The 24,491-nt window shown below is 46.3% G+C and overlaps 1 protein-coding gene across 14 annotated transcripts in view; it reads left to right on the forward strand.

The window, feature by feature from the left end:
* The window catches only part of WDR20 (WD repeat domain 20), a 97,302-nt gene that overhangs the window by 51,877 nt on the left and 20,934 nt on the right, over positions 1-24,491 (forward strand). For 6 of the 14 annotated variants that reach the window (XR_006204076.1, XM_042944321.1, XM_042944315.1 and 3 more), the window contains exon 2: positions 22,133-22,315. The exons of 2 other annotated variants lie outside the window; for them this stretch is intronic. Coding sequence is in view for 6 of the 12 variants with exons in the window: in XM_042944315.1 (XP_042800249.1) it covers positions 22,133-22,315 (183 nt within the window). In the remaining 6 variants the exon portion in view is untranslated. 6 more of the 14 variants (XM_042944318.1, XR_006204077.1, XR_006204079.1 and 3 more) reach the window with 6 other exon arrangements.

Consider the following 24,491-nt stretch of genomic DNA (forward strand, 5'->3'; position numbering starts at 1 on the left):
GCCTTTTTCTCTCTGTGCGTGCATGCTCGCTCTCTCTCTCTCTCTCTCAAAAATAAACGTTAAAAAAAAAAAAAGTCACATGTTCTACCCTCTGAGCCAGCAAGGGCCCCCAGGCACATTTTACTTTTAAAATAGGTAACCTAGGGCGCCAGGGTGGCTCAGTCAGTTAAGCGTCCACCTCTTCATCCTGCCTCAGGTCTCGATCCTCAGCGTCATGAGTTCAAATCATGCACTGGGCATGAAGCCTACTTGAAAACAGTGGGCGCCTAGGTGGCTCAGTCGGTTACGGCTAAGCATCTGACTTGGGCTCAGGTCATGATCTCACGGTTCGTGAGTTCGAGTCCCTCGTTGGACGCACTCGTGCGCCACTTTGGGCAAGCTCATGCCCCAGCTCGGGTGAAGGGTGAGTCCTGCTTCTCTCTCTCTCTCTCTCTCTCTCTCTCCCCCCATCTCTTTCTCTGCCCCTCATGGGATATTCTCTCTCTCCCCCTGTCCCCCACCCCTCACTCATTTGCACCCTCTCTATAAAATAATAAAATAAAATGTAATATTGACATGATTCAAAATTCAAATGGCCTGCAGTGAAAAGTCTCTCATAACCTGTCCCTAGCCGCCCTGTTACCCTGCTCAGAAGTAACCATTGTGAAGTTCCTGTGTATATTTCCAGAGATGACCCCTGGTCCTACACAAAGAATCACAGACATACTCTATTCCTCCCTTTTTTTAAAAATGTAAACTTTAGTATTGGCACAGTTTTGCACCTTGTTTTTTTGTTGGTTTGTTTTATAAAATGCATTTTGAGGATTATTCTTTGTCAGTGTGTAAAGAGCTTCTTTATTTTGCCAATAGCTGCACAATATCCCATTGTACGAATGTACAAAATGTACAATACTTCCCCTTTTGTTGGACATTGAAGTTGTTTCCAGATTTAGCTATTACAGACTATGCTGCAATAAATAACCTGTGCATATGTCATTTTGCCATGTTGCTAGTACCTGCAAGGAGTAAATTCCTGAGTGGAATTGCTGGGTCAAAGGACATGTGGGTTTGTAATTTTGATAGATACAGTTACCTTGCCTCCCACAAGTTGTTCCAATTAATACTTCAGGCACAACATACTATTATTTGATCTTTGCCAATTTGGCAGATGAAAAATAGTGTAACACTGTAGTTCGGTGTTTCTTGAACTATGAATTAAGCGTCACTTCATGTACGCAAGAGGCATTTGTATTTTTTTCCTGCATAGCTAACTTGTATCTTTTATTTTTCTTTTAATTGAAATATAGTTTATATATAATGCTACAATAGTTTCAAGTATATGCCTTTTCTGTGAGTTGTCTATGACCTATATCCATTTTTCAACTAGGATTTTGGTCCTTTTTTGTAAATTAGCCCTTAATCTGTGGTTGGACTGGCAGCATTTGGTTCCATTTGTCAGTTGTGTTCTGATTTTGCTCATGGTGGTTTTTCTTGGGTAGAATTATTTTTGTTTTTGTAGACAAATGTATTAGTCTGTTATCTTATGGCTGTGGGTTTTGGGTCCCAGTTAACCTTCCTAATTTTATTTTTAAAGATCCTCATGGTTTCTTCTTGTACTTCTGAGGTTTCATTGTTTATATTTGATATATCTTTGATATTGCTGAAATTTATTCTGGTATAAGATATGGAATAGGGTTTTAAACTCTTTTCTTTCCCCCGGAACAATCTTAGGATTTCCTGATCTCTCCTGTCTTTTTTGGAAAATAATCTGTCAGCAGTTTTCTCTGAACTTCGAGTGATGTAGACCAGTGGGCCATGATGTCCTGTGTATTTTTTCATTTTAAGTTATGTTTCTCTTTATCTTATCACTATTGACCCAAAAGTGTTGATTGAGATACAGTCTCTTCGTGAGCATTGTTTTAAAACAAATTTTGTAGACTTTTCCTCTGGCAAATAATATCTGCTTTCCTCTGGCAGATAGTAATAACAGGTGCAGTGATAGCTAACATTATGCACTATACTTAGGGAACACGTTCGGTAACTGAGGAGATACAAGGTTTTCCTCTCTTATTTGAGTGAATTATGTTTGCGGTCTCTTAGCTCCCCTGATTAATGCCTGGTAACACCAAATTAATAAATAGTAGGCCCTAATGGGGCTTGATTCTCCTAGCTGGTAGACCCTTTCGTGGACCACCATCTTGTAGAATGTACGTTCTAAAGGTCCTGGCTGTTGGGATAAAGGTGCTTCAGGATCACCTGTATCCTAGTCAGCAGTGGACCTTCACTGCTTTTGCTCTTTCCGTTTCCATGCCACTTAGCCTGGCCTTACCTGCTGTCCCATCCCTGCTTGCAGTTGTCATTTTCACCATGTGGCTAACTTTCCCAGGATTCATAATGGCTCATTTTACTCAAACCACCAAATACGAGCTGAGCCTCGTAAGAAAGTTAGCCTTTGAATGGCTTCTTCAAAATCTATCAGTTCTTGCGATGAGATTCTCCCAGAGATACTAATTGGCCAAGCTGACCTTGATGTCCCTGCTTCGTCTGTCTGTCTGTCTGTCTGTCTTGGTTTTCTTCATAGTGCCTTCTCATGCCTTTCTGCTCAACCATCCCATTGCCTAGGTATTTGACTTCTTACCTTTACAGAAACTGTCAGGCCCCTCTTCCTTCTCTCTACCCTTGGAGCGGTGGTTCTCTTCTGTGAGGTGTTCAGCCAGCCACGTCAGCACCTCTTCAGAGCTTGTGGGAAGGCAGATTGGAGGGCCCTGGCTCCCCCAGCTGACCCAGAAACGCTGGGGGTGAGGCCCAGCAATCTGTTTAACTAGCCAGTGACCGGTGTGCTGAGGTGTGAGAGCCACTGCTTTATGGCATGTGATTTGAGGCTCTCCTTACAGTAAACCCTCCGTGAAAGCTTCTTGGCTGTTTAACATATAGATTGCGTTAATAGCTGTTGATTAATTTGTGTATCATTACAGCTTCCGTGTATTGAACACGTACTCTGCTGGCATTCAGCTGGGCGCTTTCACATCCTCAGATGCTTCGTAAAATAGGTAGTGGTGTTTCCTACTTTAGAGGCGAAGGGAGACGCTGAGGAATGAGGTCACGTGCCAAGGCCGCACAGCTGGTAAGCGGCACGGGCGATCTGTCAGACTCCGAAGCCAGTGTCCTTCCTAGCACGCACACTGTCTTTCCTACAAATCCTTTTCCCCAAAGAGTGCGTGTGACTACGTGGCTGTCATCTGGGCACGTAACAAATGATTGTAATACCCATATTTCTGGATTTCCCTCATTATGTTCTTTCTTTCTTTGTTTCTTCCTTTCTTCCTCTTTCTTCCTTCCTTCCTCCCTTCCTTCCTCTTCCTTCCTCTTCCTTCCTCTTCCTTCCTCTTCCTTCCTCTTCCTTCCTCTTCCTTCCTCTTCCTTCCTCTTCCTTCCTCTTCCTTCCTCTTCCTTCCTCTTCCTTCCTCTTCCTTCCTCTTCCTTCCTTCCTTCCTTCCTTCCTCTTCCTTCCTTCCTTCCTTCCTTCCTTCCTCTTCCTTCCTTCCTTCCTTCCTCTTTCTTTCTTCCCTCCTTCCTTCCCTCCTTCCTTCCCTCCCTCCTTCCCTCCCTCCTTCCCTCCTTCCTTCCTTCCTTCCTTCCTTCCTCTTTCTTTCTTCCTTCCTTCCCTCCTTCCTTCCCTCCTTCCTTCCCTCCTTCCCTCCTTCCTTCCTTCCTTCCCTCCTTCCTTCCCTCCCTCCTTCCCTCCCTCCTTCCCTCCTTCCTTCCTTCCTCTTCCTTCCCTCCTTCCTTCCTTCCTTCCTTCCTTCCTTCCTTCCTTCCTTCCTTCCTTCCCAGAATTTGTTTTTAAGCAATCTCTGCTCCTAGCATGGGGCTTGAACTCACGACTGCAAGATTAAGAGTCCCACACTCCACCAACTGAGCCAGTCGGGCACGCTCATTGTATTACTCTACTGAACAACAGCCTATCAGCTTTTTTGTTTTAAAGGGAAGCATTTTATTTCCTTTTTCTAACATTCATTCGCTTACTGTCTGTCAGAGAAGCAGGTGAGAGAGCCTTTGACGTCACAGTCCAGGCTCTACACATTCACGTACCTGACCATCACATTGTAACGTGCCACGGGTGGTTTTGTGTCAGAAATTAACCTGTACTTTCATTGAGGTACCACACAGTTCTGGCCTCTGAACTTAATTTTTACAACTTTCAAAAATTATGTTGCACTGAATTTTGGTAAAATCTGAATGGGCTGAAAAATGTAATTTTGCTGGCTGTGCTTTGGTCCAGCCATGTATGAAAGTGAACAGGTTATCAGAGCGAGCACTTCTGACCCAGGGCACAGTTGTCATTTCTGGTGAAGGGACAGGGCTTGTCATTTAGGTTCTCTGTGCTCTTTTTTACCTCTCTGACCTCCTCCACTTCTCACCCCCAACACTGACACACATTTTTGGACAGGCAACTAAATAGGAAAATACCTTTATCTTTAAAGATGTGAGGAATCAGGGACGCCTGGGTGGCTCAGTCGGCTGAGTGGCCGATACCTGATCACGGCTCAGGTCACGATCTCCCTTTTGGTGAGTTTGAGCCCTACTTCACTCTGCACTGACAGTGTGGAGCCCGCTTGGGATTCTCTCTCTCCCTCCTACCCTGCTTGCGCTCCTCTGACTCTTAAAAATAAATAAGTAAACATTATGGGGCATCTGGGTGTCTCAGTTGGTTGAGCGTCTGACTTCAGAGCAGGTCATGATCTCGTGGTTCACGGGTTCCAGCCCCACGTCGGGCTCTGTGCCGACATCTCAGAGCCTGGAGCCTGCTTTCAGGTTCTGTGTCTCCCTCTCTCTCTGCCCCTCCCTGCTCATGCTTTGTCTCTCTCTCTCTCAAAAATGAACATTAAAAAAATAAAATGCCTATGAGGAATCAAATGCTTGTTTCCTTGCTAACTCACTATTGTTTGATTGCATTTAGCAGATGTAAATTGATGTTACTTACCTAGCTCGTACTTACATGAGCACTTTGTGTTGCCACTCTAACCACTTACACATTTTAACTCCTTAGCCCTCTATACGTGGTGGAACTCTTTTGTTACCCTTATTTTCCCATTTTGTGGAAACAGTAGTGTGGAGAGGCAAATAACTAGTCTGAGCTCATAGGGCTGGGAACAGCAGGAGCTGAGTCTGACCCAGCCGTCTTAGCTCCACAGTGTGTGCTCTTAACTGCTCTTCAGAATGTAATGTAGGTTTCCAGCCAGATTTTTCTCTAAAATGTTTTACTCTGCACTTTGAAATGGTGGGCTGTTCCATGTTTTTGTTTTTCCAGGTTAGGACTATGTGGACGATGGGATCGACATGTGAGCTCTCACGGAGAAATAACTCAGGTCCTTTAAAAATGTTAATTAATTGAGGTGTTTGCCGGGGACTCAGGCAGAACGTGTCCTAAAATGATGGCAGGTGGCCTTCTGGCCTGGGACACTGTGGGGCCTGAACAGCGGCCTCATAGTGCCTTTCCAGCCTCGTCTTGTCCGGGGACAGGACCTGCCTGGCTGGCTCTCTGTGCTTTGCCATGCTCCTCCTCCTTTGGGGCCCTGGGTCGGCCATGGTTTCTTGCTGCCTGACCTTCATGCATGTGGCTTGAGGTCCAAGGACTTGTGAGAACAGTACAAGCACTTGGACTTGCTGTAGACAACAAGACACTTGGAAATGGGTGTTATGTTGTTCTGTGTCTCTTTAAATTTAAAGACATACATGGTCGAAGTACTCTACATGGAAGAGAGATCAGAGATCTTTCCATACCACCCGAGAGACTGTCTTTTGGTCTGTAGCCGCAGGTGCTGCTTATAGGACCTGCTGGTGTTTGGAGCCTCAGCCTTCGTTGTGACCACACGCACCGTCAGGCTGAGCTGCGGGCGGGCGTTTTCTCTGGCTGTCAGCATCTGCAGCCTCGCTTAGGGCTCCTGCCTGTCCCGCCATCCTTTCTGCGTTGGCGCAGAGCTGGCCAGAAAGCTGGCCAGAGCTTTCTCATCGGGCATTTGACTCTGCTGCAGAGGGAAGACTTTCCGGAAGGCAGTCAGGAAGTTTGGAAGGAGCTGTGGTAGTGGGCTTTGGCCTTGGTTGCTCAGGACACGGCCGGCTTGAAACCGTGAATTATCAAGCAAGCTATTCCCTTCTTAGCCAAGAGAAGGCTGGCAGTGGTCCGAACTTACCTGTGAGCTTTGCGCCAGCTAAAGGAGCGTCATTGGGTTTATGCTAAGCTTCATGAGCTTTGCAGAGTCTTCTGTATTTCTCTACTCTGTGTTATAAATGATAGAATTTCAAGTTCTGACAGCTAGTTACTGTTTGATGTAGAAGCACAAATGCCACAGGTGACAGGAAAGGAGACAGAAGTGAGGGCATTGGGTTAGGTTACCCTGTGCTGTCCCCGAGTTTACTGGGTATAGCCCACTTACAGCCAATAGGATCAGAGCTCCAAGTGTAGCTGCTGGGTGAATTGATTTATGATTTTAGGCAGCTTACATCTTTGGTTTTAAGTTGCAGCATCTTTTTTTTTAACTTATTACAATTTTTTTTTAATGTTTAGTCATTTTTGAGAGAGAGAGGAGCAGAGAGAGAGGGACACAGAATCTGAACCAGGTTCCAGGCTCTGAGCTGTCAGCACTCCTGAACTGTGAGATCATAACCTGAGCCAAAGTCGGACCCTTAACCAGCTGAGTCACCCAGGCGCCCCTTAAGTTGCAACATCTTGAGAGCAAATGTGGCTTTTTTAAAAGCTCCACTTTTATCTCTGTCCTCTGATTCCATGAATATGAGACTGAATGTTAACCAACATTCATATGAGACCCCTGTATATGGAGATCTATTACAACATTACTCACACTGGGAAATGGATTGCTTCAGTCCATAAGCAATCCATTTCTTTGTGAATAGCTTTATATTTAATTTTTAAAGCTAATATTGCACATTAAAATTTTTTTTAATGTTTATTTTTGAGAGAGACCGCAAGCTGGGGAGGGGCAGAGAGAGAGGGTGACACAGAATCTGAAGAGGCTTCAGGCTCTGAGCTGTCAGCACAGAGCTTGATGCAGGACTCGAACTCACGGACCTCAAGATCATGACTTGAGCCGAAGTCGGACCTTCAGCCGACTGAGCCACCCAGGCGTCCCTAATAGTTGCACATTTTTAATTATGTATTTGATTACATGAGGTAATGAATGACAAATGGAGTGAAGCAAAAGTGCAGTTGTTGCCAAATGTTAACTTTCGGGTTAGGGTTGATTTCTGCCCTCACTGTGGCACTTCTTAATCAGTTCCAAGCTGGTTGGCCTGCTAACCCACATTTAAAATACACTGCTGTCCCCTTTGAGACTATGCATACGATACTGTCCCTATTGAGCCTACCAGTTTTATTTCAGGCCTCAGAGATTTTAGCTTTTAAGTGCTAAAATATTACTGAATGCAGAAAAGCAGATTCCACTGAGTTACTCTTTCAGCTATTTCTTCTGGATTGAGGAAAATTTAGGATTGGGTTTTCCTAGAATCTTTAGAAGAACTTGGGATTGATGATGAGTTCTCAGTTCAATTCTTGTGAGAAAGATGGGGACTCAATTATGAATCTATAGTAGGGAAAAAGTTAGGAGGTAGACTTAGAACAGATTGGATTTCCCAAAGAAGCCTCTGGGAAAAGTTACTTTATTTGCCACTGTAGCAAATTAGGAGCGCACAGTGAGCCCTTCTAACACTGCAGTACTATTCGAAGAGTGAAACAGTAGAACCAGCCATGGCCTGCTTATTTGTCCTCTGAATGATTGGCTCCTTTAAAGAATTTTCCTGTCCTTTCTCATCTCATTGAGTGACATCATTGGTGCCACAGAAACATTAATAACATATTCCAGCGGTCCCAACTGGCGTGAAACTTATGATTTGCCTGGTTCAAAATATATCATCACCTGTTGGTGATATATCATCCCATTCATGCATTTACTTGGTGTCACAGTAAGATTTCTTTTATGGTGAATTTTACTATTCACAAAGGCACATATTTTTCTGTGACCCTGCGCTAGGCCATGATATGCTTTTAAGCCACTTAAAATAATTTTGAAAGTTTTAGTGGTTTTTTTGGCCTGTGGGTTTTTTTCCTTTTTCTATTTAAGAAATTACACAAGTAATATATAATTATTGATGAAAAGTTAGAAATTAAGATAGGCAAAAAATTGTCACCTAAATACTACCCCTAACCTTTTAATAACCACGTTTCATAGTTTGATGAGTATCTATTTGAATTGCTTTCTTTGCAACTATACACATACAAATGTATATTCTAAAAGGAATCCTACTTTTTTAATTATGAAAAATTTCAAACTTACACAAAAGTCGGGAGGATGGTGTAATGAACTTCCGTACACCTGTCTCCCAGCTTTGCCATTTGTCAGCATAGGACTAGTCTCACTTAATCGATTCTGTTGCCCTTACTGCATTACTTTTTGAAAAATACTCATTTGTTTTTGAGAAAGAGCGAGCAGGGGAGGGGCAGAGAGTGGGGAACGGGGGATCAGAAGCGGGCTCTGTGCTGACGGTGGTAAACTCGATGCAGGGCTCGAACTCACAGCCCTTGAGATCATGACCGTAGCCAGTCAGATGCTCCGCTGACTGAGCCACCCAGGCTCCTGCTTTACTGCATTATTTTAAAGCAAATTCCAAGCATCGTGTCTTCTGTATTTTTTCTATGATACGTGGACTGTTCTGAGAAATGAAACTACATTTTCACACGTTAAAAATTTACATTTGAATATAGTCTGTTCTTTGACAGATTCATGAATATTCTTTACGGTTTCTTGATTCATAAGGATCTTTTTATTAATTTATTTTTAATTTTTTAATTTGAAGTGATTCTATATTCACAGGAAGTTGCAAGAACTATGCATGGAGGTCTCATGTACCCTTCATCCAGTTTTCCTCAGGGGTAATATTCTGCGTAACTATAGTACATATCAGTATCAGGAAATCGCCGTTGGTGTAGTCCTCAGAGCTCGTTTGGATTTCACCAGTTTCAGATGCACTAGCGTGAGTGTGTGTGTGTGTCTGTGTGTGTGTGGTTGGTTGCTTCTGTGCCGTTGTATCCCATGTGTAGATTCATGTGACCACTACCACAAAAAGATGTTTTTAGTTGGCTTACTCACCTATATTTCCAAACAAGGACCACACATTACATTTAGTATACATACCTCTTAAGTCTCTCTTTTGTAAAAATTACGTTGCTATAATTTCACACTTACAGAAAAGTGACAAGAACAGTGCAAAGAACTCCTATATGCCTGTCACCCAGACTAATTGCTTAAAATTTGCCCATTTGTTTTATCATTTGTATTCTTCCCTCCCTCTCTCCCCCTCCCCCTCTGTTAAAATATATATCATTTGAGACTGGCTTGTAGACATCGTGTCCATTTCTTTCCCCAGAACAAGAATTGTCACTCACATAACCATAGTACATTTATCAAAATCAGGAATATAACATTGATGCATTCCTCTTATCTAATCAACAGTTCACGTTAAAATTTCACCAGTTACGGGGCACCTGGGTGGCTCAGTTGGTTACGCATGTGACTCTTGGTTTCCCCTCAGGTCATGATCTCCTGGTTCGTGAGTTTGAGCCACGTATCAGGCTCTGCACTGGCAGCATGGTGCCTGCTTGGGATTCCCCCTTCCCCTCCCCCCCATCCCTCCCTCTCTCTCTCCCCCCCCCCACCCCGCCCCACTTTCTTTCTCTCCCTGCCTCTCTCTGTCCCTCCCCTGCTCACATCAATATGCACACTCTCTCTTTCAAAATAAATAAACATTAAATTTTTTTTCACCAGTTACCCTAGTGTTGTTTTTAAAAGAAAATGTTTTTTTTAAAATGTTTGTTTACTTCTGAGAGAGAGAGAGAGACACACAGAGCACAAGCAGGGGAGGGGTAGAGAGAGAGAGGGAGACACAGAATCCAAAGCAGGCTCCAGGCTCCGAGCTGTCAGCACGGAGCCTGATGTGGGGCTTGAACCCACAAACCGTGAGATCATGACCTGAGCTGGTCTGGTGCTTAACCGACTGAGCCACCCAGGCGCCCCACCCTAGCGCTGTCTTTTAAAAGTCATTTTTTCCTGGTTGGGGTCCCGTCCAAGTTCACACACAGCAGTTAGTTGCAAGCTCTTTAGTCTTGTTTAGTCTGGACCTGTTCCTTACCCTTTTCTTTGTTACCATGATCTTGACATTTTTAAGAGTTCAGTTATTTTGTAGAATCCCTCTCAGTTTGGATTTGTCTGATTTTTTTTTTTTTTTTTCATGATTAGATTCATGGGCTGCATTTTGGGGAGAAATACCACAGAACTGATGTTGTTGTGCCCATCCCAGGGCAGCATGTCAAGAGGCACATGATGCTGATTTGCCCCAGTATTAGTGGGCAAATTAATGTTAACCTGATTAAAGCTGTATTTACTAAATTAATCTGTTGTAAAGTTCCATTTTTCTCTTTGTAATTGAGAGGTAATTTGTGAGGGGACACTTTGAGACTATGTAAGTATCCTGTTTCTCATTAAACCTTTATCCACTAGTTGTAGCATTCATTGATTTTGGCTGAACCACTTATTATTGTGTTACTATAATAGTTGCAAATGGTGATTTTCAGACTCCATTATTCTTTCCTCCTACGTTTGTCAGGTGTTAGTCTAATATAAGGAAGAGCTTTCTTTTCTCCATTTATTGATATCAGTATAAACTCAGATTCTTACTTTATTCCATGAAAATTCTGTAGTATTATTTTGATGTATTTTTTTTTAAAGTAATCTCCAACCAATGTGGGGTTCGGATCAAGGGTCACGTGCTCTACCGACTCAGCCAGCCGGGTACCCCTCATTTTGATGTTTGAACCGTCCCATCTTTGTGTAATGGTAGCCCCTCTGCCTTGCCCCCTAAGTCTTTTGGGCCCAGCTTTTGTAGTCTTTGATAGCTTTCTTGCCCAGAGGTACAAAAAGATGTTCCAGATTCATTTTTTGCCCCATACCTGGTATCAGGTTCTAGGAGCCTTGGTGACTTTAAGTGGCAAATACTGTTCGAGGCAGAGTCTAGGCACCAGAAGTTGCTATTTGGTCATTGCATCTATACCCTTTTATTGCACACAGCTAGAAAATGCCTTTTTTTTTTTTTTTTCTTAAGAAAACACACACGGTTTTCTATTGGTCTTTCCTAGTCAATTTTTTGAAAAGGTTTATTCATTTTTGAGAGAGGGAGAGGGCGAGGGTGAGGGGAGGGGAAGGGGCAGAGAGAGAAGGAGACACAGAATCCGAAGCAGGCTCCGGGCTCTGAGCTGTCAGCACAGAGCCCAACACTGGGCTTGAACTCACAAATTGCGAGATCATGACCTGAGCCGAAGTTGGATGCTTAACTGACTGAGCCACTCGGGTGCCCCTCCTAGTCAAATTTAAGATGAATGATTTTACATTTATACCTCTTATGTGCAGAGTCTCAGCTCCTAATGGCATTCACATAATCAGCTTGCTTCTACAAGGTATATTCAAAATAACGATGTACTGTTGTTACTAACAGTGTGATTACAGTATGAATACGATTTTAAGACGTCTTTGCAATTTCTTTTTGTCTTTAGAATCCTATTTTTTATTGTTTCATTTTTCCACTTAATAAAGCATAGAACATCCTTCTTTGCTAGTAAGTAAATATCTTCATTATGGCTACATGACATATTTACCAATTTCCTTTTGGGAACACACAAGATGTTGATAATGTTTCAGTGTAAACAGAGTTGAACTATCTGTGTTTGTACATGTGTTTGCTCATTAAAATTTCTTTTTAATTTAGGAATAGCATAAAGAAAGAAGTGTGTTAAGTGTAAAGCTGTGTTAATTTGTCACAAAGCAGAATCAATCCGAGATTTAAGGAACAGCATTCCTGGCCAACCAGCCCTATGGCCCCTTCCCCACGCTCTTCAAGGGGACCCACTGTTCTCACTTCTAGCATCGCAGATTAGTTTTCCTTATTTTTGAACTTTATATAAATGGAATTATTATATGCTTCATTTATATTTGGCTTCATTTAATATATTTTTTGAGGTTTATCCACATTTGTTCTCAGTGTGTAGCATTCCATGGTTAGCCCGCTCTTTATCTAGCCTCCTATAGATGGACATTTATGTTGGGCCAGTTGGGGGCAGCTACAAATTATGTACTTGAAAGATAGGCTAAGGATACATTCCTAGGAGCTCAATTTGTGGTTAGAGGAAGGGAGGCATTTGCCACGTGTTGCCAAGTTGCCCTCCTGCATAAAGGCTCTGCCAGCTTATGCTCCTGCAGTGGTGAGGGGAGGCCAGCCTCTCCACGTTCCTGTAGGTGCCAGTTTTGCTGGTCCACGTCTTGAAACTGGCTGCTGTTGCGCTGCTTGGCCAATGGTACATTCCAGGTGCCTGGAGAGGCTTTTTTCTAATCTGGCAGGGAAAAACCATCAGAAACGTCTGAGTGGCTGTTACTGAGGCGGCCTATGAGAAAGTTACGCCCTCAAAGCTTTGCATTAGCTGGGGAGATGAGACATCCTTGACAAGTGACTGAGCACAAGTGCCGAGCGCGTAGTTCCGGTGATGCTGTAAAACTGTAGATGAAGGAGAGGTTGGAACTTTTCCTGGTGCTGGTATTGAGAGCAGGTCAGCTCTCCCCCGCTCCGCTGATCTGAGGCTGCTCCCTTCAGCTGAGCTCTGGCTGATTAGAGACGAAGTCTTTGAATCACAGAGGCCAAATAGAATATTTCGGCCACGGCTTTTAGCGGCTCATCTCCATGGTGTAAGAGAAGTTTGGTGTTTGTTCGTTCTCTTTAGCTTTCTTGCTTTCTGTTTGGAAACACGGCATCGTACTGGCTCCAGAGTGCCGTCATTTGATATATAATTACTAGAGCACATCGGTGCCAATTAAAAGAAAAATTCGTCTGTTACAGATTCAGTAGCTCATTGTTCCAACTGAGATTGGGTGATTGGAAAAATAGCAGTTTGGGGCTAAAAGCACAGTTCTACGCTCTGGGAAACGTCGGGCAGACCACCACCCTTCCTTGGGCCTCAGTGTCTCAGTAGGATGAGGAAATGGGAGCTGGAAGGTGGCGGGGCCTCTAGACAGTTGGGGATTTCGGGGATTTCTGACTTAGAATGGGAGTTCCTCTGCAGATTGCTGCTTAGGTTACAAAGCAACCTGAATCGGAAAATTTAAAAGTCCTCTTGATGCCGTGCCAAGCACCACAAGCTCGTGGATGGCCTCGGTGTTAGGAAGACAGCGCGGCAGTCGTTGAGCAGCACATAGGGAGTCCTCACTGCCTCCGAGTGGCCTGCAGTTGACCAGCGTCGCAACGCTTTTAGGTCCAAGGATTCCCCGCCAAGCCCCTTTAAGGGGAAACTTTAAAAAAATATATATATATATAGTATTTTCTGAGAATTTGAAGTGAGTATCTTTTGCAGAAATAAAACACCTTGCCTTTTCTTCCATTCGAGGTGTTGGCATTCCCTCAGGAATAGGAGTGCATATTTTGTGCATATTTAACAGAAGGGTTTAATAAAAAATAGGTCATTTGTGTATGTCAGCATTTTAATGTGATGAGATCTGGTGTTAGAACGCGGGCAAACTGAATTCAGCTGATGTCGATTCGTGGCTTTTCTCTAACGAAGAAATCCGTGTTCCGTTAGCCTCAGCGGCGGCAGCCATTTGTAGCATCTCCCACCGCGGAAGAGCCTCGACCTGAGCGTGGCGTTCGGCTCGAGAGCTCGGAGAGTTGGCGAAGGTGTGGTAGTTCGGCGGCTTGTTCGGTTCGTCTTTGAGAAATCATCCGAGGGTAGGGGAGTCGGCTTTTGGGTGACAGGCTGCCTTGGGGAAAACGACACGGGATGACAACACACGCTTGTTGTTTCAGCAGGTCCTTGACGGCAGTGCCGGGCCAGGGGAGAAGACGCGCCCAGCAATCCCGTCCTGCTTCCTCCCCGCGGCACCCCTGCCCCGCCCTGCGCCCTGCGCCCTGCCGACCTGCTCCGCTGACCTCCCTCCGGAGAGGGGCCTTCCCTGCCCCTGTGGGAAGCGTTTCTCTGGAGACCGGGAAGCCGCGCCACAGATTGTCGCTGTGAAAATTCAGTGAACGTATCTTGTGCGTTTTGCGAGTGGGCGACTCTTCCCGTCCTGGAATGACGTAAGGGTGGTGCCCCTCACCCTTTACGCCTCGTTTGCCTGTATTCTGAGGACGTCCGGCTCACTGGCCTTCCCGGCTCTCTCCCTCCACGTTCTCCGGCCTGGCCGTGGCCGTGGCCGTGCCCACAGGGCAGGTCTGAGGTGGGGGCTCTGGGTGCCCCTTCCAGGGTCGGAGCCCAGCGGAAGCCTGCTAGCAGGTGTCACCCGGCAGTTTGTTTTTAGTAACGGGAAGGGGTCGGACGTCACGTGGGCATGTGCTGTTAGAGGAGGAAGGAGGCACGGAAGCTACGAAAGGGAAGGTGCTGTCTTGTTGGGGAAAATTCCGTAGAAAGGAGACCATGCCCTAAACTTGGCTTCTCCTGTTGTCTTTGTCCAGGAAATTTAGGGCAGAAAGAACCCTGTTTTCCTCCTGTATACTTCTTTGAAGGTATTAGTGAACGATGAGGGTTTTCAAAGCCTGTCTGTGGTCGGCAGCAAATCCTCACATATGCACGAGGAGAGACGTGAGTTGAAAAGAGAACTAACTTTTCTCAAGTGCCTTTGAAGTGCCAGGCGCGACTCTAGCCTGTTCCCTCCTGTGAACGCAACAGCCCTGCGGGGTGGATGCGCTGAGAAGGGAGCCCCGGAGTCGGGGCCACACCGATCAAGGCTGGGGTGTCCGATTCCCACCCGGGCGAGTGATGGGGCTGCAGATCTAGGTGCGGCCTCAGACGGTGCCTCGTCAGCTGCCCGTCGGCGCCCCGTGGCGCAGGAGCACAGGGGCTGGACTCCGCCTCGTCTTGACTGCAGATTCTGTTTGCCTCCTTATAAAATGCAGGGGCAGGAGTCCCCGGCACACAGATGCGTAAGGAGGGCCAAAAGAACCGATGCGCAGAGGTGCTTTGTAAGCCGGACAGTGACGTACCGATATTTGCTCACGGAGATTGTTTTCTTTCACAGACGGGCACCCAAGAAGGCGTTAGTTGTTGGTTGGGAGTTTGGTCAGCAGCAGACCACACATTTGCTTTTTTTTTTTTTTTTTTTTTTTAACCCCCCCCCCTAAGTGTTTGTTTGTTTTTGAGAGAGACCGGGCATGCAGGGGAGGGGCAGAGAGAGGAGGGGACAGAGAATCCAAAGCAGGCTCCGTGCTGACAGCAGAGAGCCCAGTGTGGGGCTCGAACCTGTAAATCGTGAGACCGTGACCTGAGCTAAAGTCGGATGCTTAACCGACTGAGCCACCCAGGCACCCCCACATATTTGCTTTTATGTACTTCTGGCTGTGGAAGTTTTTCCTTCCGCTTTTAGAATTGTTTCATTTCTGCAATAAATATTAATGATACCGTTTACACGCCACACCCTCTATTAGGTGTTGGAGATAAGAGCGGTGAAGGAGGCAGATAAGTTTCTGTCCTTTTTGAAACACTGAAACTGTACAGATGATTGACATTTTCCTCCTGTTGGGAGAAGAGATCCCAAACCTGGTTGACTTCTTACTGCCCCGATACATATTTTAAGTCCGCGTTAGATAACTCTTTTTTTTTTTAATTTTTTTTCTTTTAACGTTGATTTATTTTTGAGACAGAGAGAGACAGAGCATGAACGGGGGAGGGTCACAGAGAGAGGGAGACACAGAATCTGAAACAGGCTCCAGGCTCTGAGCTGTCAGCACAGAGCCCGACGCGGGGCTCGAACCCACGGACCGTGAGATCATGACCTGAGCCGAAGTCGGACGCTTAACCGACCGAGCCACCCAGGCGCCCCTAGGTAACTCTTTAAGTACCACTCAATTATGCAGATATTTTGGGTGTAGCTGTTGAGCTGAAGAAACCATGAGAAAGGTGGACTGGGTGGGGGTTTTGCACGATCAGCCTTTGTTTCTGCTTCTGGGCAGGGGGGCAGTGAGGACGTTTGAAAATCACTGTGGTGTTTCTGTCAGAGCCCGGGGTATTTTCCACTGTGGGGAAGAGCGCTTTGGTTAAAGAGTACTTTGAGCTTTATTCACAAAGTGAATCTACCTCAGTTCTGAGTGGCTGGAGTTGCATTTATCCGCACCTGGGACTCGGAGGGCTCCGCCACTTCCCCACGTTTTGTCCAGGAAGCCCAGCTAGGTGTGGTCCAGCCGCAGACCCTGGAGACCCCAAGCCCCCCCCCCCCCCCCCAGGGAAACTGGAACAGTCTTTGTAATCTGGCTTGTTTTGGATCCCAGGTCTTGAGATAGGACTCCAAATGTTCCTTCTTTCCAAGTAGGTGATCCTTTGTGGCCCTGGGAAGCTGTCCCTTGTTCATCTCTGGTTCCTGTTTTGGTTGTCTGAGATGCGGTCAAGAGGAATGATCATAGAAAGCACGGTGTCAGTTCTCTTCTGACTTTTAAATGGCGTAACGGAGACCTTTGTGTCACCGGGGCTGCTCCGGCTCTTTTCGACCAATTCATTTGGGCCTTCAGTGACTCAGCAGCCTCCTGACTGTTTTTGCTTTTAAAAGGAGCTGGACTTACACGGTGTGTGGAATGCAGTTGACATTACAGCCGATGAATGTGGCCCGTAGTGATGGCGGTCGGGGAAGGTCAGGCGAAAGCGTGCTCCCCAGCGGTGAGATGAGGAGGTCAGGACATTGGGGCCGCCGTGAGCAGGATTGTATGGACGCCGTGCATGGGGAAGGTATTCTGAGCGAGGGAAGGGGTGTGAGGAAAGGCCAGAAGGTGTAAAGAGGACAGGCAGCGTGTGAACAAGTACCTCTGGAGGGCGTGGGGGTGATGAGGCCACGGCAGCGAGGCCCGTGGGTGCCAGGCCAAGGGGTTTAGGCAGCGCCGGGGCAGGGCCACGGAGGTTTGAAACGGGAGGGCGACCGAAGGCTTCACGAAGACGAATCTGGCGTAGCGTGTGGGATGAGTCGGAGGTGCAGAAATGGGTGGAGGGTCTCTCTTCTGGCGAGTTCTGTGGGACTGGTTCTCCCTGAGGTGGTTCTCAGATGGGGAGGGAGAATATAAGATGTAGGAAAATTAAAGCCCGCCTTGATTAGCAACACTGCCGCCTCCCGTGTATAATAACATTCTGACGTGCACTTTTCACAACCGGTCTTTCGGAGATATTTTCCATACCACATACAATGCTTCTGGGCGCTCAGGAGGGTCAGGTAGCAGGTTGCCATGAAGGGGGCTCCGCGCAGGCCCACATCCCTTCTCGGAGTTGCTCTGAGGGCTGGGCCAGGGTGCGGGACCCCGACAGTGGCGAGTAGGCCCGCTGAGCCTGTGGGGGCTCTCCTTTTGCGGGGCGTTCCCCAGCAGGCCGGGCGGGCGTCTGGGGTGCAGATGTGAGCTGGAATAAAAGGGCTGCTTCTGCGGACCTTTGTGATACTGGAAAGGGAAGCGTGACATTTTAGCGTGTACTTCTTGATCGAGGATTTTGATGACCAGCTCGTGTCTGTAGTAGGAATTCTTCAGCCATCATTTAAAACTTTCCTGTTGAGAATGAGACACTGACAAATTATTTGTAATCAATGACTCCTTACGCAGAAACGAATGAGCATGGGTAGGATTCAATCTTACCCCTGAAAAAAGTGAAATCGTTGCACTTTTATGCAGGTAGTAGACACTGAGCATTTGTGACAGACGGGATGCTCTGCTGGGGCTGAGGAACCAAATGTGATCTAATTCTTAAAATCGGTAAGATTTTTTAACTATGTTACACTGTAAGTTCATGTTTAAGAATTCAGGTAACTGGCAGTAATTAGGATGCAGATACATTAAAAACATCTCAAGTGTCGATAACTTATCTGTGCAGAAGTCGCCAGAAAGCTGCAACATAAAAGCTGATTTTGTGGAATAATACAGTGGTAACTACTTAATAAAGAAGCTCTCCTTAAGGGAGTTTTTATTATAATTTTTATTGTAATTGTAATTTTATTGTAATCAATGATAATGGACATGAAACAATACTGTAATAGTGTAAGCGATTAAATACTAAATTCTGTGGAACAAATGAAGTACTTGAGAGTTCGGAGGAAGGAGCCAACCCAAAGAATGGGAGTTGGGAAGAAGCCTGTTGGAGGTGGGGGGCTTGGGCCACTGGGTGAAATTCCCCAGCTGCAACCAGCGGGGCGGCCTCCCGAAGCCAAGAGAGAGGGGCCGTGAGCCTGCAGCACCCTCGGGACCTGCCCCACCAGGCCCTGGGGCCGCAGTATTCCTGCAGCAGTTCCTGCCCCCTCCCCCGGAGGGGTGGCTGAGACTACAGATGTGATGTGAGGCTGCCGGGGCCCAGGAAGTGTTCCGCAGGCGGAAGTCGTGTCTGGCCTTCCACACTCTGGTGTGATGGAAGGTGAGAAGCTCCTGAAGGGTCTGACCAGAGAGGGGGGACCTGACAGGGGCAGATTCATAGGGCGGCTAGCGGCTGAGTTGTGTGCGCATGCTCTGTGCCTCAGATCCCTTGTCAGGGGGCTTTCTTCTTGGAGAGGAAGGGAGCACCTTGCCCCAGGCCTCCTGGCTGCCCAGAGGGGAGGCAAGGTTTCGACATAGGCCTGCCTGGCTCCAGAGTCCGGGTTCTTTCTCCTTCTGCCAGACTGCGTCTGCCAGGGAAGCCACCTGTCAGGGACTGATGACCCGGTGCAGAAGAGGTGTGGCCGACTCAGGTAGTTACTGCCACTACTAAAAAGGTGTGTGAGCTCACCGCCCTCCCCGCCCCGCCATCCCCAAAGAAGAGGGGAAGAGGAGGAAGAAGAAATAGGCCACCAGTAAGCACATCAGTGGGAAAAGGGAACTTGAGGATTGGCTGAAGAAGGAGGACAAGACGAGTCCCAGATGGTGGCATGGTTTGAACGAAGGCAGGTTCCGGTAACCTGACTTTCCTCGCTCTGGGGTTGGGCTCCAGAGGGTCAGGCCCCAGTGGCGGATCCTTATGGGTGGGTACAGGCCCAGCGGTCACTTGAGGCTCCGCGGTAATCCCTGCTTGCGGTAGGCGCCATGTTGCCTGGCGGGTTGTGCTGTTCTGGTTCTAGTACGACGGGTGCCGTGGGGGGTGGGGACGGGAGTGACCTCAGGTAAGAGGTGTTCCGACTGCTTCTTGGGCCTACGTCTACTTTTGTGCCTTCTAGAACAGTGCCTTTCACCAGTGTTGAAGGACCAATTTTAAAATTTCCAATCCATTGGAACTGATACTTTTCTAAAATTAAAAACAAAATTACTGGAAAACAAAACTGAAAAAGATGTGCAGAGTATAAATTCTAATTTTTTTATTAGAGTCGACAGATACAAAATTACCCCGATTGCCATAAAAAGTTTCTAAATGTTTTTTTGAAAAAAAATTGTTTTTAATGTTTATTTTTGAATTTTTTAATGTTTATTTATTTTTGAAAGACAGAAAGAGACAGAACATGAGCAGGGGAGGGGCAGAGAGAGAGCGAGACACAGAATCCGAAGCAGGCTCCAGGCTCTGAGCCGTCAGCACAGAGCCCGACACGGGGCTCGAACTCACAAACTGTGAGATCATGACCTGAGCCGAAGTCGGATGCTCAACCGAGTGAGCCACCCAGGTGCCCCTAAATGTTTATTCTTAATTTCTGTGCTCAATCTTGACTGCAGACCAGTAAACTGTTCACAAACTGGTACACTTTGAAAGCAGTGATCTAGGAAGAAAATTGTTAAGCAAATTAGTAAATAAGATGTTTGGGGAGTATTTACACCATTTAAGAGTAGAAGTCTTTCAGTTGGCATTTAAAATACTTGAGGCGTTTGTGCACTTATGATCTAATTCCAGATGACATCTTTTCAGTAGAGTTCCTTGGTGGGAGGCAGGGATGTAAAATAAATCTCCCAAGAACTGAGGCTGATGTGGTTACTGTGAGGGATCTGTAATACGGGTAATTCTATACTAGTGATGATACTTGGACCATCCAATCCAGAGCTTTCACTTCCTCTGTTGTCCCTGAGAGCCAGTGTGTGTTCTTTTGGTCATGTATGAGCATTAAACATTAGTATGTTTTCTCTGTCAGTTTTTGGCTTGCCTTTGAACTGATTTTTATAGTTTTGGGCATAATTTTAGATATATTCTTGAAGGGGGAAGTTCCCAAAGCAAGCTCTAAAAAAAAAAAAAAAAAAAAAAAATTCTCAAAGAGTTATACCTGCTGATACAGAGATCATGTAACAACTTAATTGTTCCTATTTCAGATTTGTTTTTTGTCACTGGCTGCCAGTGTTTTTTCACTTTCTGTTTTGGGCACTTCTGACGTTTGCTGATACCCCTTTCCTCTGAAATGATTTGCTGTGGTCCCTTAGCCTAGCTGCTTTCTCCCTGACTTTAGGGTCCAGCCCGGGGGCGGCTTCCCACAGGCACCCTGTCCCTGTCTGGGGGGGTGGTGGCTTTCTCGGCTTCTGCAGCCCTCGGCCCTCTGCTGAGCGCGGCCGCCAGCCCACCTCCACGCTGACTCCCAGCCCCGCCGGCCCCTTTTCCTCCTTGCTGCAAAGTCAGATCTTCCTTGTGTTTTGTGTCTTTATGTTACACTTTTCAGGGCTCTTTCATGTATATATTCTCTTATTTCATCCTCCAGACAATCCCATGAGGTTGGTAGAACAGAGATTCTCATCTCCGTTTTAACTGAGGTGAGGCTGGGAGAGTGTCCGCATGGTGTGTATCTTCGTTCCTTTGCCCTGTGCTCTTAGAGTTCCTGTTCCACTCGGTCCAGACTTCCCGATGTTGGGGTTTCGAGTTTGCTCAAAGATGTCTATAATTTTGAGGTCCTCCTTTCTACTATTTATGTATGTTATTTGAAAAAATGAAACATTAGACTACTCAGCACAATGGCACAGGCCCCTTTGGAAGAAAGAAATCTTTAGAACGTAACGCAGGGGTTGGTCAGCAGACAGCCGGGGCCATGACCCCAGAGCAGTGCCCAGGGCCGGAGTGGTCGTGTCAGAGGACACGCTCAGCAACCTAGTTGTCTGTGCCTGTGACTTTCAACTAAGACTGGAGGGTGGTGTCCTTTATTTCCACAATATCAGCGTATTAGATGGCATGGAGCATTTCTCGTGAAGGAAAAAAGTCGTACTTTTAGGGATTGAGGGGGAGGTGCAATGAAAAATCACTTTTGGTCCAAGTCAGAAGTCATTTGCTTCTGACTTTGGGGTGTGTTGGGTGTGTGTTCCTCCCATGTCCTTTATGGTCAAACAGACCAGGGTTCTACATCTAGCCACTTACTTAGGTAGGTATGGTGACCGTGGCTGAGTTATGAACCTCCCTAAGCTTGTTTTCTCATCTGTAAAATGGGGCGATATTCTCTGCTCTGAATGATCATCGTAAGGGTAAAAGGCGATGTGTGTCGTGCACCTTGAGTGTGGGCTCAATAAATGAAAGGTACCCAAAAGCTAATACAGAAGAGGGACCGTGACCCAGTAAGAAGGCTCTTGCTTATAATTGGCTGCAGCAGTGATTCTCAAATCTGAGTGGGCATCGGAATCACCTGGAAGGCTTGCTGGGCCCACCCCTCTAGTTTCTGATTCATTTGGTCTGGGGTGGGGCTTGAGAATTTGCATTTCTGAGTTTCCAGGTGATGCTGCTGCTGCCACCGCTGGCCTGGGGACCACACTTTGAGAACCCCTGGGCTACAGGTAACTCACCAATGAGCGTTTAGATGCTATAGATCTATTTGCAAGCTGAGTTTTTATGTGGTTAGAGGTACTCTGTTAGAAAATGCTCGGAATGAATGCATTTGACAAATCTGAATTTAGCATCTCAAGGATTTTCCCTCCTGAAGTCCAGGAGTCTTTGTTAAAGAGATTTGAAGAAGAATGAGTTGTGAAAGTAATAGTTGTAAAGAGTCTAACGCTATCAAATTGGCTAATGTATGTGAAAGTGCTTTTACAAAATGCTGAAAACTGAAAAAAATTTTTTAAATACCTTTGTTTTTAAGATTGAACATCATAATAGAGTATAAGATAGTGTAACTGTTAGATTTCTCATCTCAATGTGCTGTTTACCGTATGTATTTTTCTCTTTCTCCTCCAGGCTGCTGACTTGAGTAAACCAATAGATAAAAGGATATACAAAGGAACACAGCCTACTTGTCATGACTTCAACCACCTAACAGCCACAGCAGAAAGTGTCTCTCTCCTAGTGGGCTTTTCCGCAGGCCAAGTCCAGCTTATAGATCCAATCAAAAAAGAAACTAGCAAACTATTTAATGAGGAAGTAAGTAGCACCCTGTCTTAGCCGTTAAGAATCCCTTTAAGAATTTACACATTCTTACCAAGGGCAGTGGGCCTTCGTTTCCACATTGGGCCAAGCCCATTTCTCACTCTTTCAGCCGTCCTACCTAGTGTTACCCTTTCAAATGTGGTGAATTAACTCGTTGACTTCTACCTGTTCTTCCTCGGGATAACGGTTTTACGCGTTTTTTTTATGGAGCGTGCTCAGGTGTCTAGAGCAGGTGCTTTGAAACTCTTTCATAATGGGGGCAGGGACGAAGCTGATACTTGGTGTTTTATCATTTAAATAAGAAAATACAGAACTCCAGACCTTGTTCACATCACCAGAAAATTTCATGCAGATCAAAGAACCTGATAATAATTCCTTAGGCTGCTTAAATTGTAGCCCAGCCTTTTGTGTCTGTGTTTGACACGTGTTTGGCTAAGGAGTAGTTGTTTTTCTCTTGAAAATATTTGCTGTAAAATCACCTTTGACATAGTTTGAAGTCCTGGCACTTAAAATTGGATCACATGACACAGCTTTTGCCAGTGTTACAGCATGTGCTGGGTTTCTAGTATCTCCAGTTGTGCTCTGGAAGGAGCCGTGTGTTCAGGAACATGTCAGAACTGTTAAACATGGCCGATAGAAGTTGCCAGATAGATTCTGTTTGTTAAAGCTACCGGAGTGGCTTTTTGGCCCCAAGAGTTGCCATTGCAGATTCGATGTTCTTCAGTGTGACTCTCCCGGCAAATGGAAAAGATACAGTGGGCTTGCTGACGTAGAAGCCCCGGGGCCGCAGCGTTAACTTGTCCCCTCAACCCTGATGTGCAAGGGTCGGGTCACCTGGGATCCCTCAGGAAGGACAGGTGGTTTTGCACTGTTGCCCGGTTTTGCTGTCATTAACTTGGAACAGAAGTGCATTATGGATTCTGGTTTATAAGAAATAATTCTTTGTGGGCAGGAATATTCGATGTGACGCAAAGTTGCAGTTAAAATTCGGATTCTTTTGTAGTTGTCGCGGCATGCCGCTGTCCACCCCTGCCGGTCCCCATCCACCGTCTCTGTCTGGCGTTGCCAGTGGACTCGGTGAGGTCTTGTGAACCACGCCGTCTCCGCTTCTAGTTGCCTCGGAGTTGACTGGAGACGGAACTTGCCATATGGACCGACAAAACTATAGAAGAACAATATTTAATCCGATTCTCCGTTTTTAAAAGTCTTAAGTAGAAAATTGTTTTATTTACCTACGTCTTTTATTAATAGTATCTGGGGAAGTGATCTCTTACTAGCCGAATGGTTTTGTTGTTGTTGTTTTATTTTTTGTTCTGTTTTTTTTTGGTGGCCATTGGCGGGGAGCAGCCGGCCTTCTCTGCACCTGCCACCAGAAACTGAATTTGGTTTGTGTCTGGGTGGGGGACACAAGGGGGAGAGATTACAGCCACCTAAAGGGCTGTTGGTAAACGAGGTCGGGGGATGCTCTGGCTGAGGATGGCACAGGATGCCACTGAGAGAACAAGAAGGGCTTGTGTGTCATCACGGGGGAGGTGGGAGGCTCAGGGCCCTGAGGGCATCGGCCGCATCCGTCCCCTGCTCTGGACAGCGGAGGGATCGCAGGCTAGGAAGCAGCTCCTCACGCAGCGATCGAAGCCTCAGTTTTCCCCTACTGGTCTTCTGTTTCATGTGAAAAATGGCTGTTGAGAATGCTTGGGCTGTGTGTGCGTAAATGCCAACTTGGCGTTTATAGCTTGAGGCTGAGATTTGATTGGCTTTCACAGTAAGGAAGTTCTTTGGCTGTGCGGATACCATTCTCATCAGGTTTCGGTCAGGACGTGTAAGAGCAGGGTCGTCAGAGGCGTGTCCTCTCAGAGGCCATGGTGTAAGATTTAGAGGTTTGGGGGCGGCTCACGTTTGTCCTCTGCGCGGTCAGTCAGGTAGCTGCTGCCCTTTACAGACAAGGACAATCCAAGAGAAGGTAAGCGAGTTGTCCCAGGCAGGCAGCGAGTTGACGCTAGAGTTGGAACTGGAAATCACTTCCACGAGGGCTCCCTGGTCACACACTGTAAGCCCCACCGCGTGTGGTCGCCAGACAGGCAAACCCTTGTGCTCCTAGGAGCTGCCAGTTTAGTGAGGTGGACGGACAGGGTACTGGGACGTGTGCCAAGGGATATGTGTTAACCGTATT

The sequence above is a fragment of the Panthera leo genome, chromosome B3 (assembly GCF_018350215.1).
Source record: "Panthera leo isolate Ple1 chromosome B3, P.leo_Ple1_pat1.1, whole genome shotgun sequence".
Classification (NCBI taxonomy): Eukaryota; Metazoa; Chordata; class Mammalia; order Carnivora; family Felidae; genus Panthera; species Panthera leo.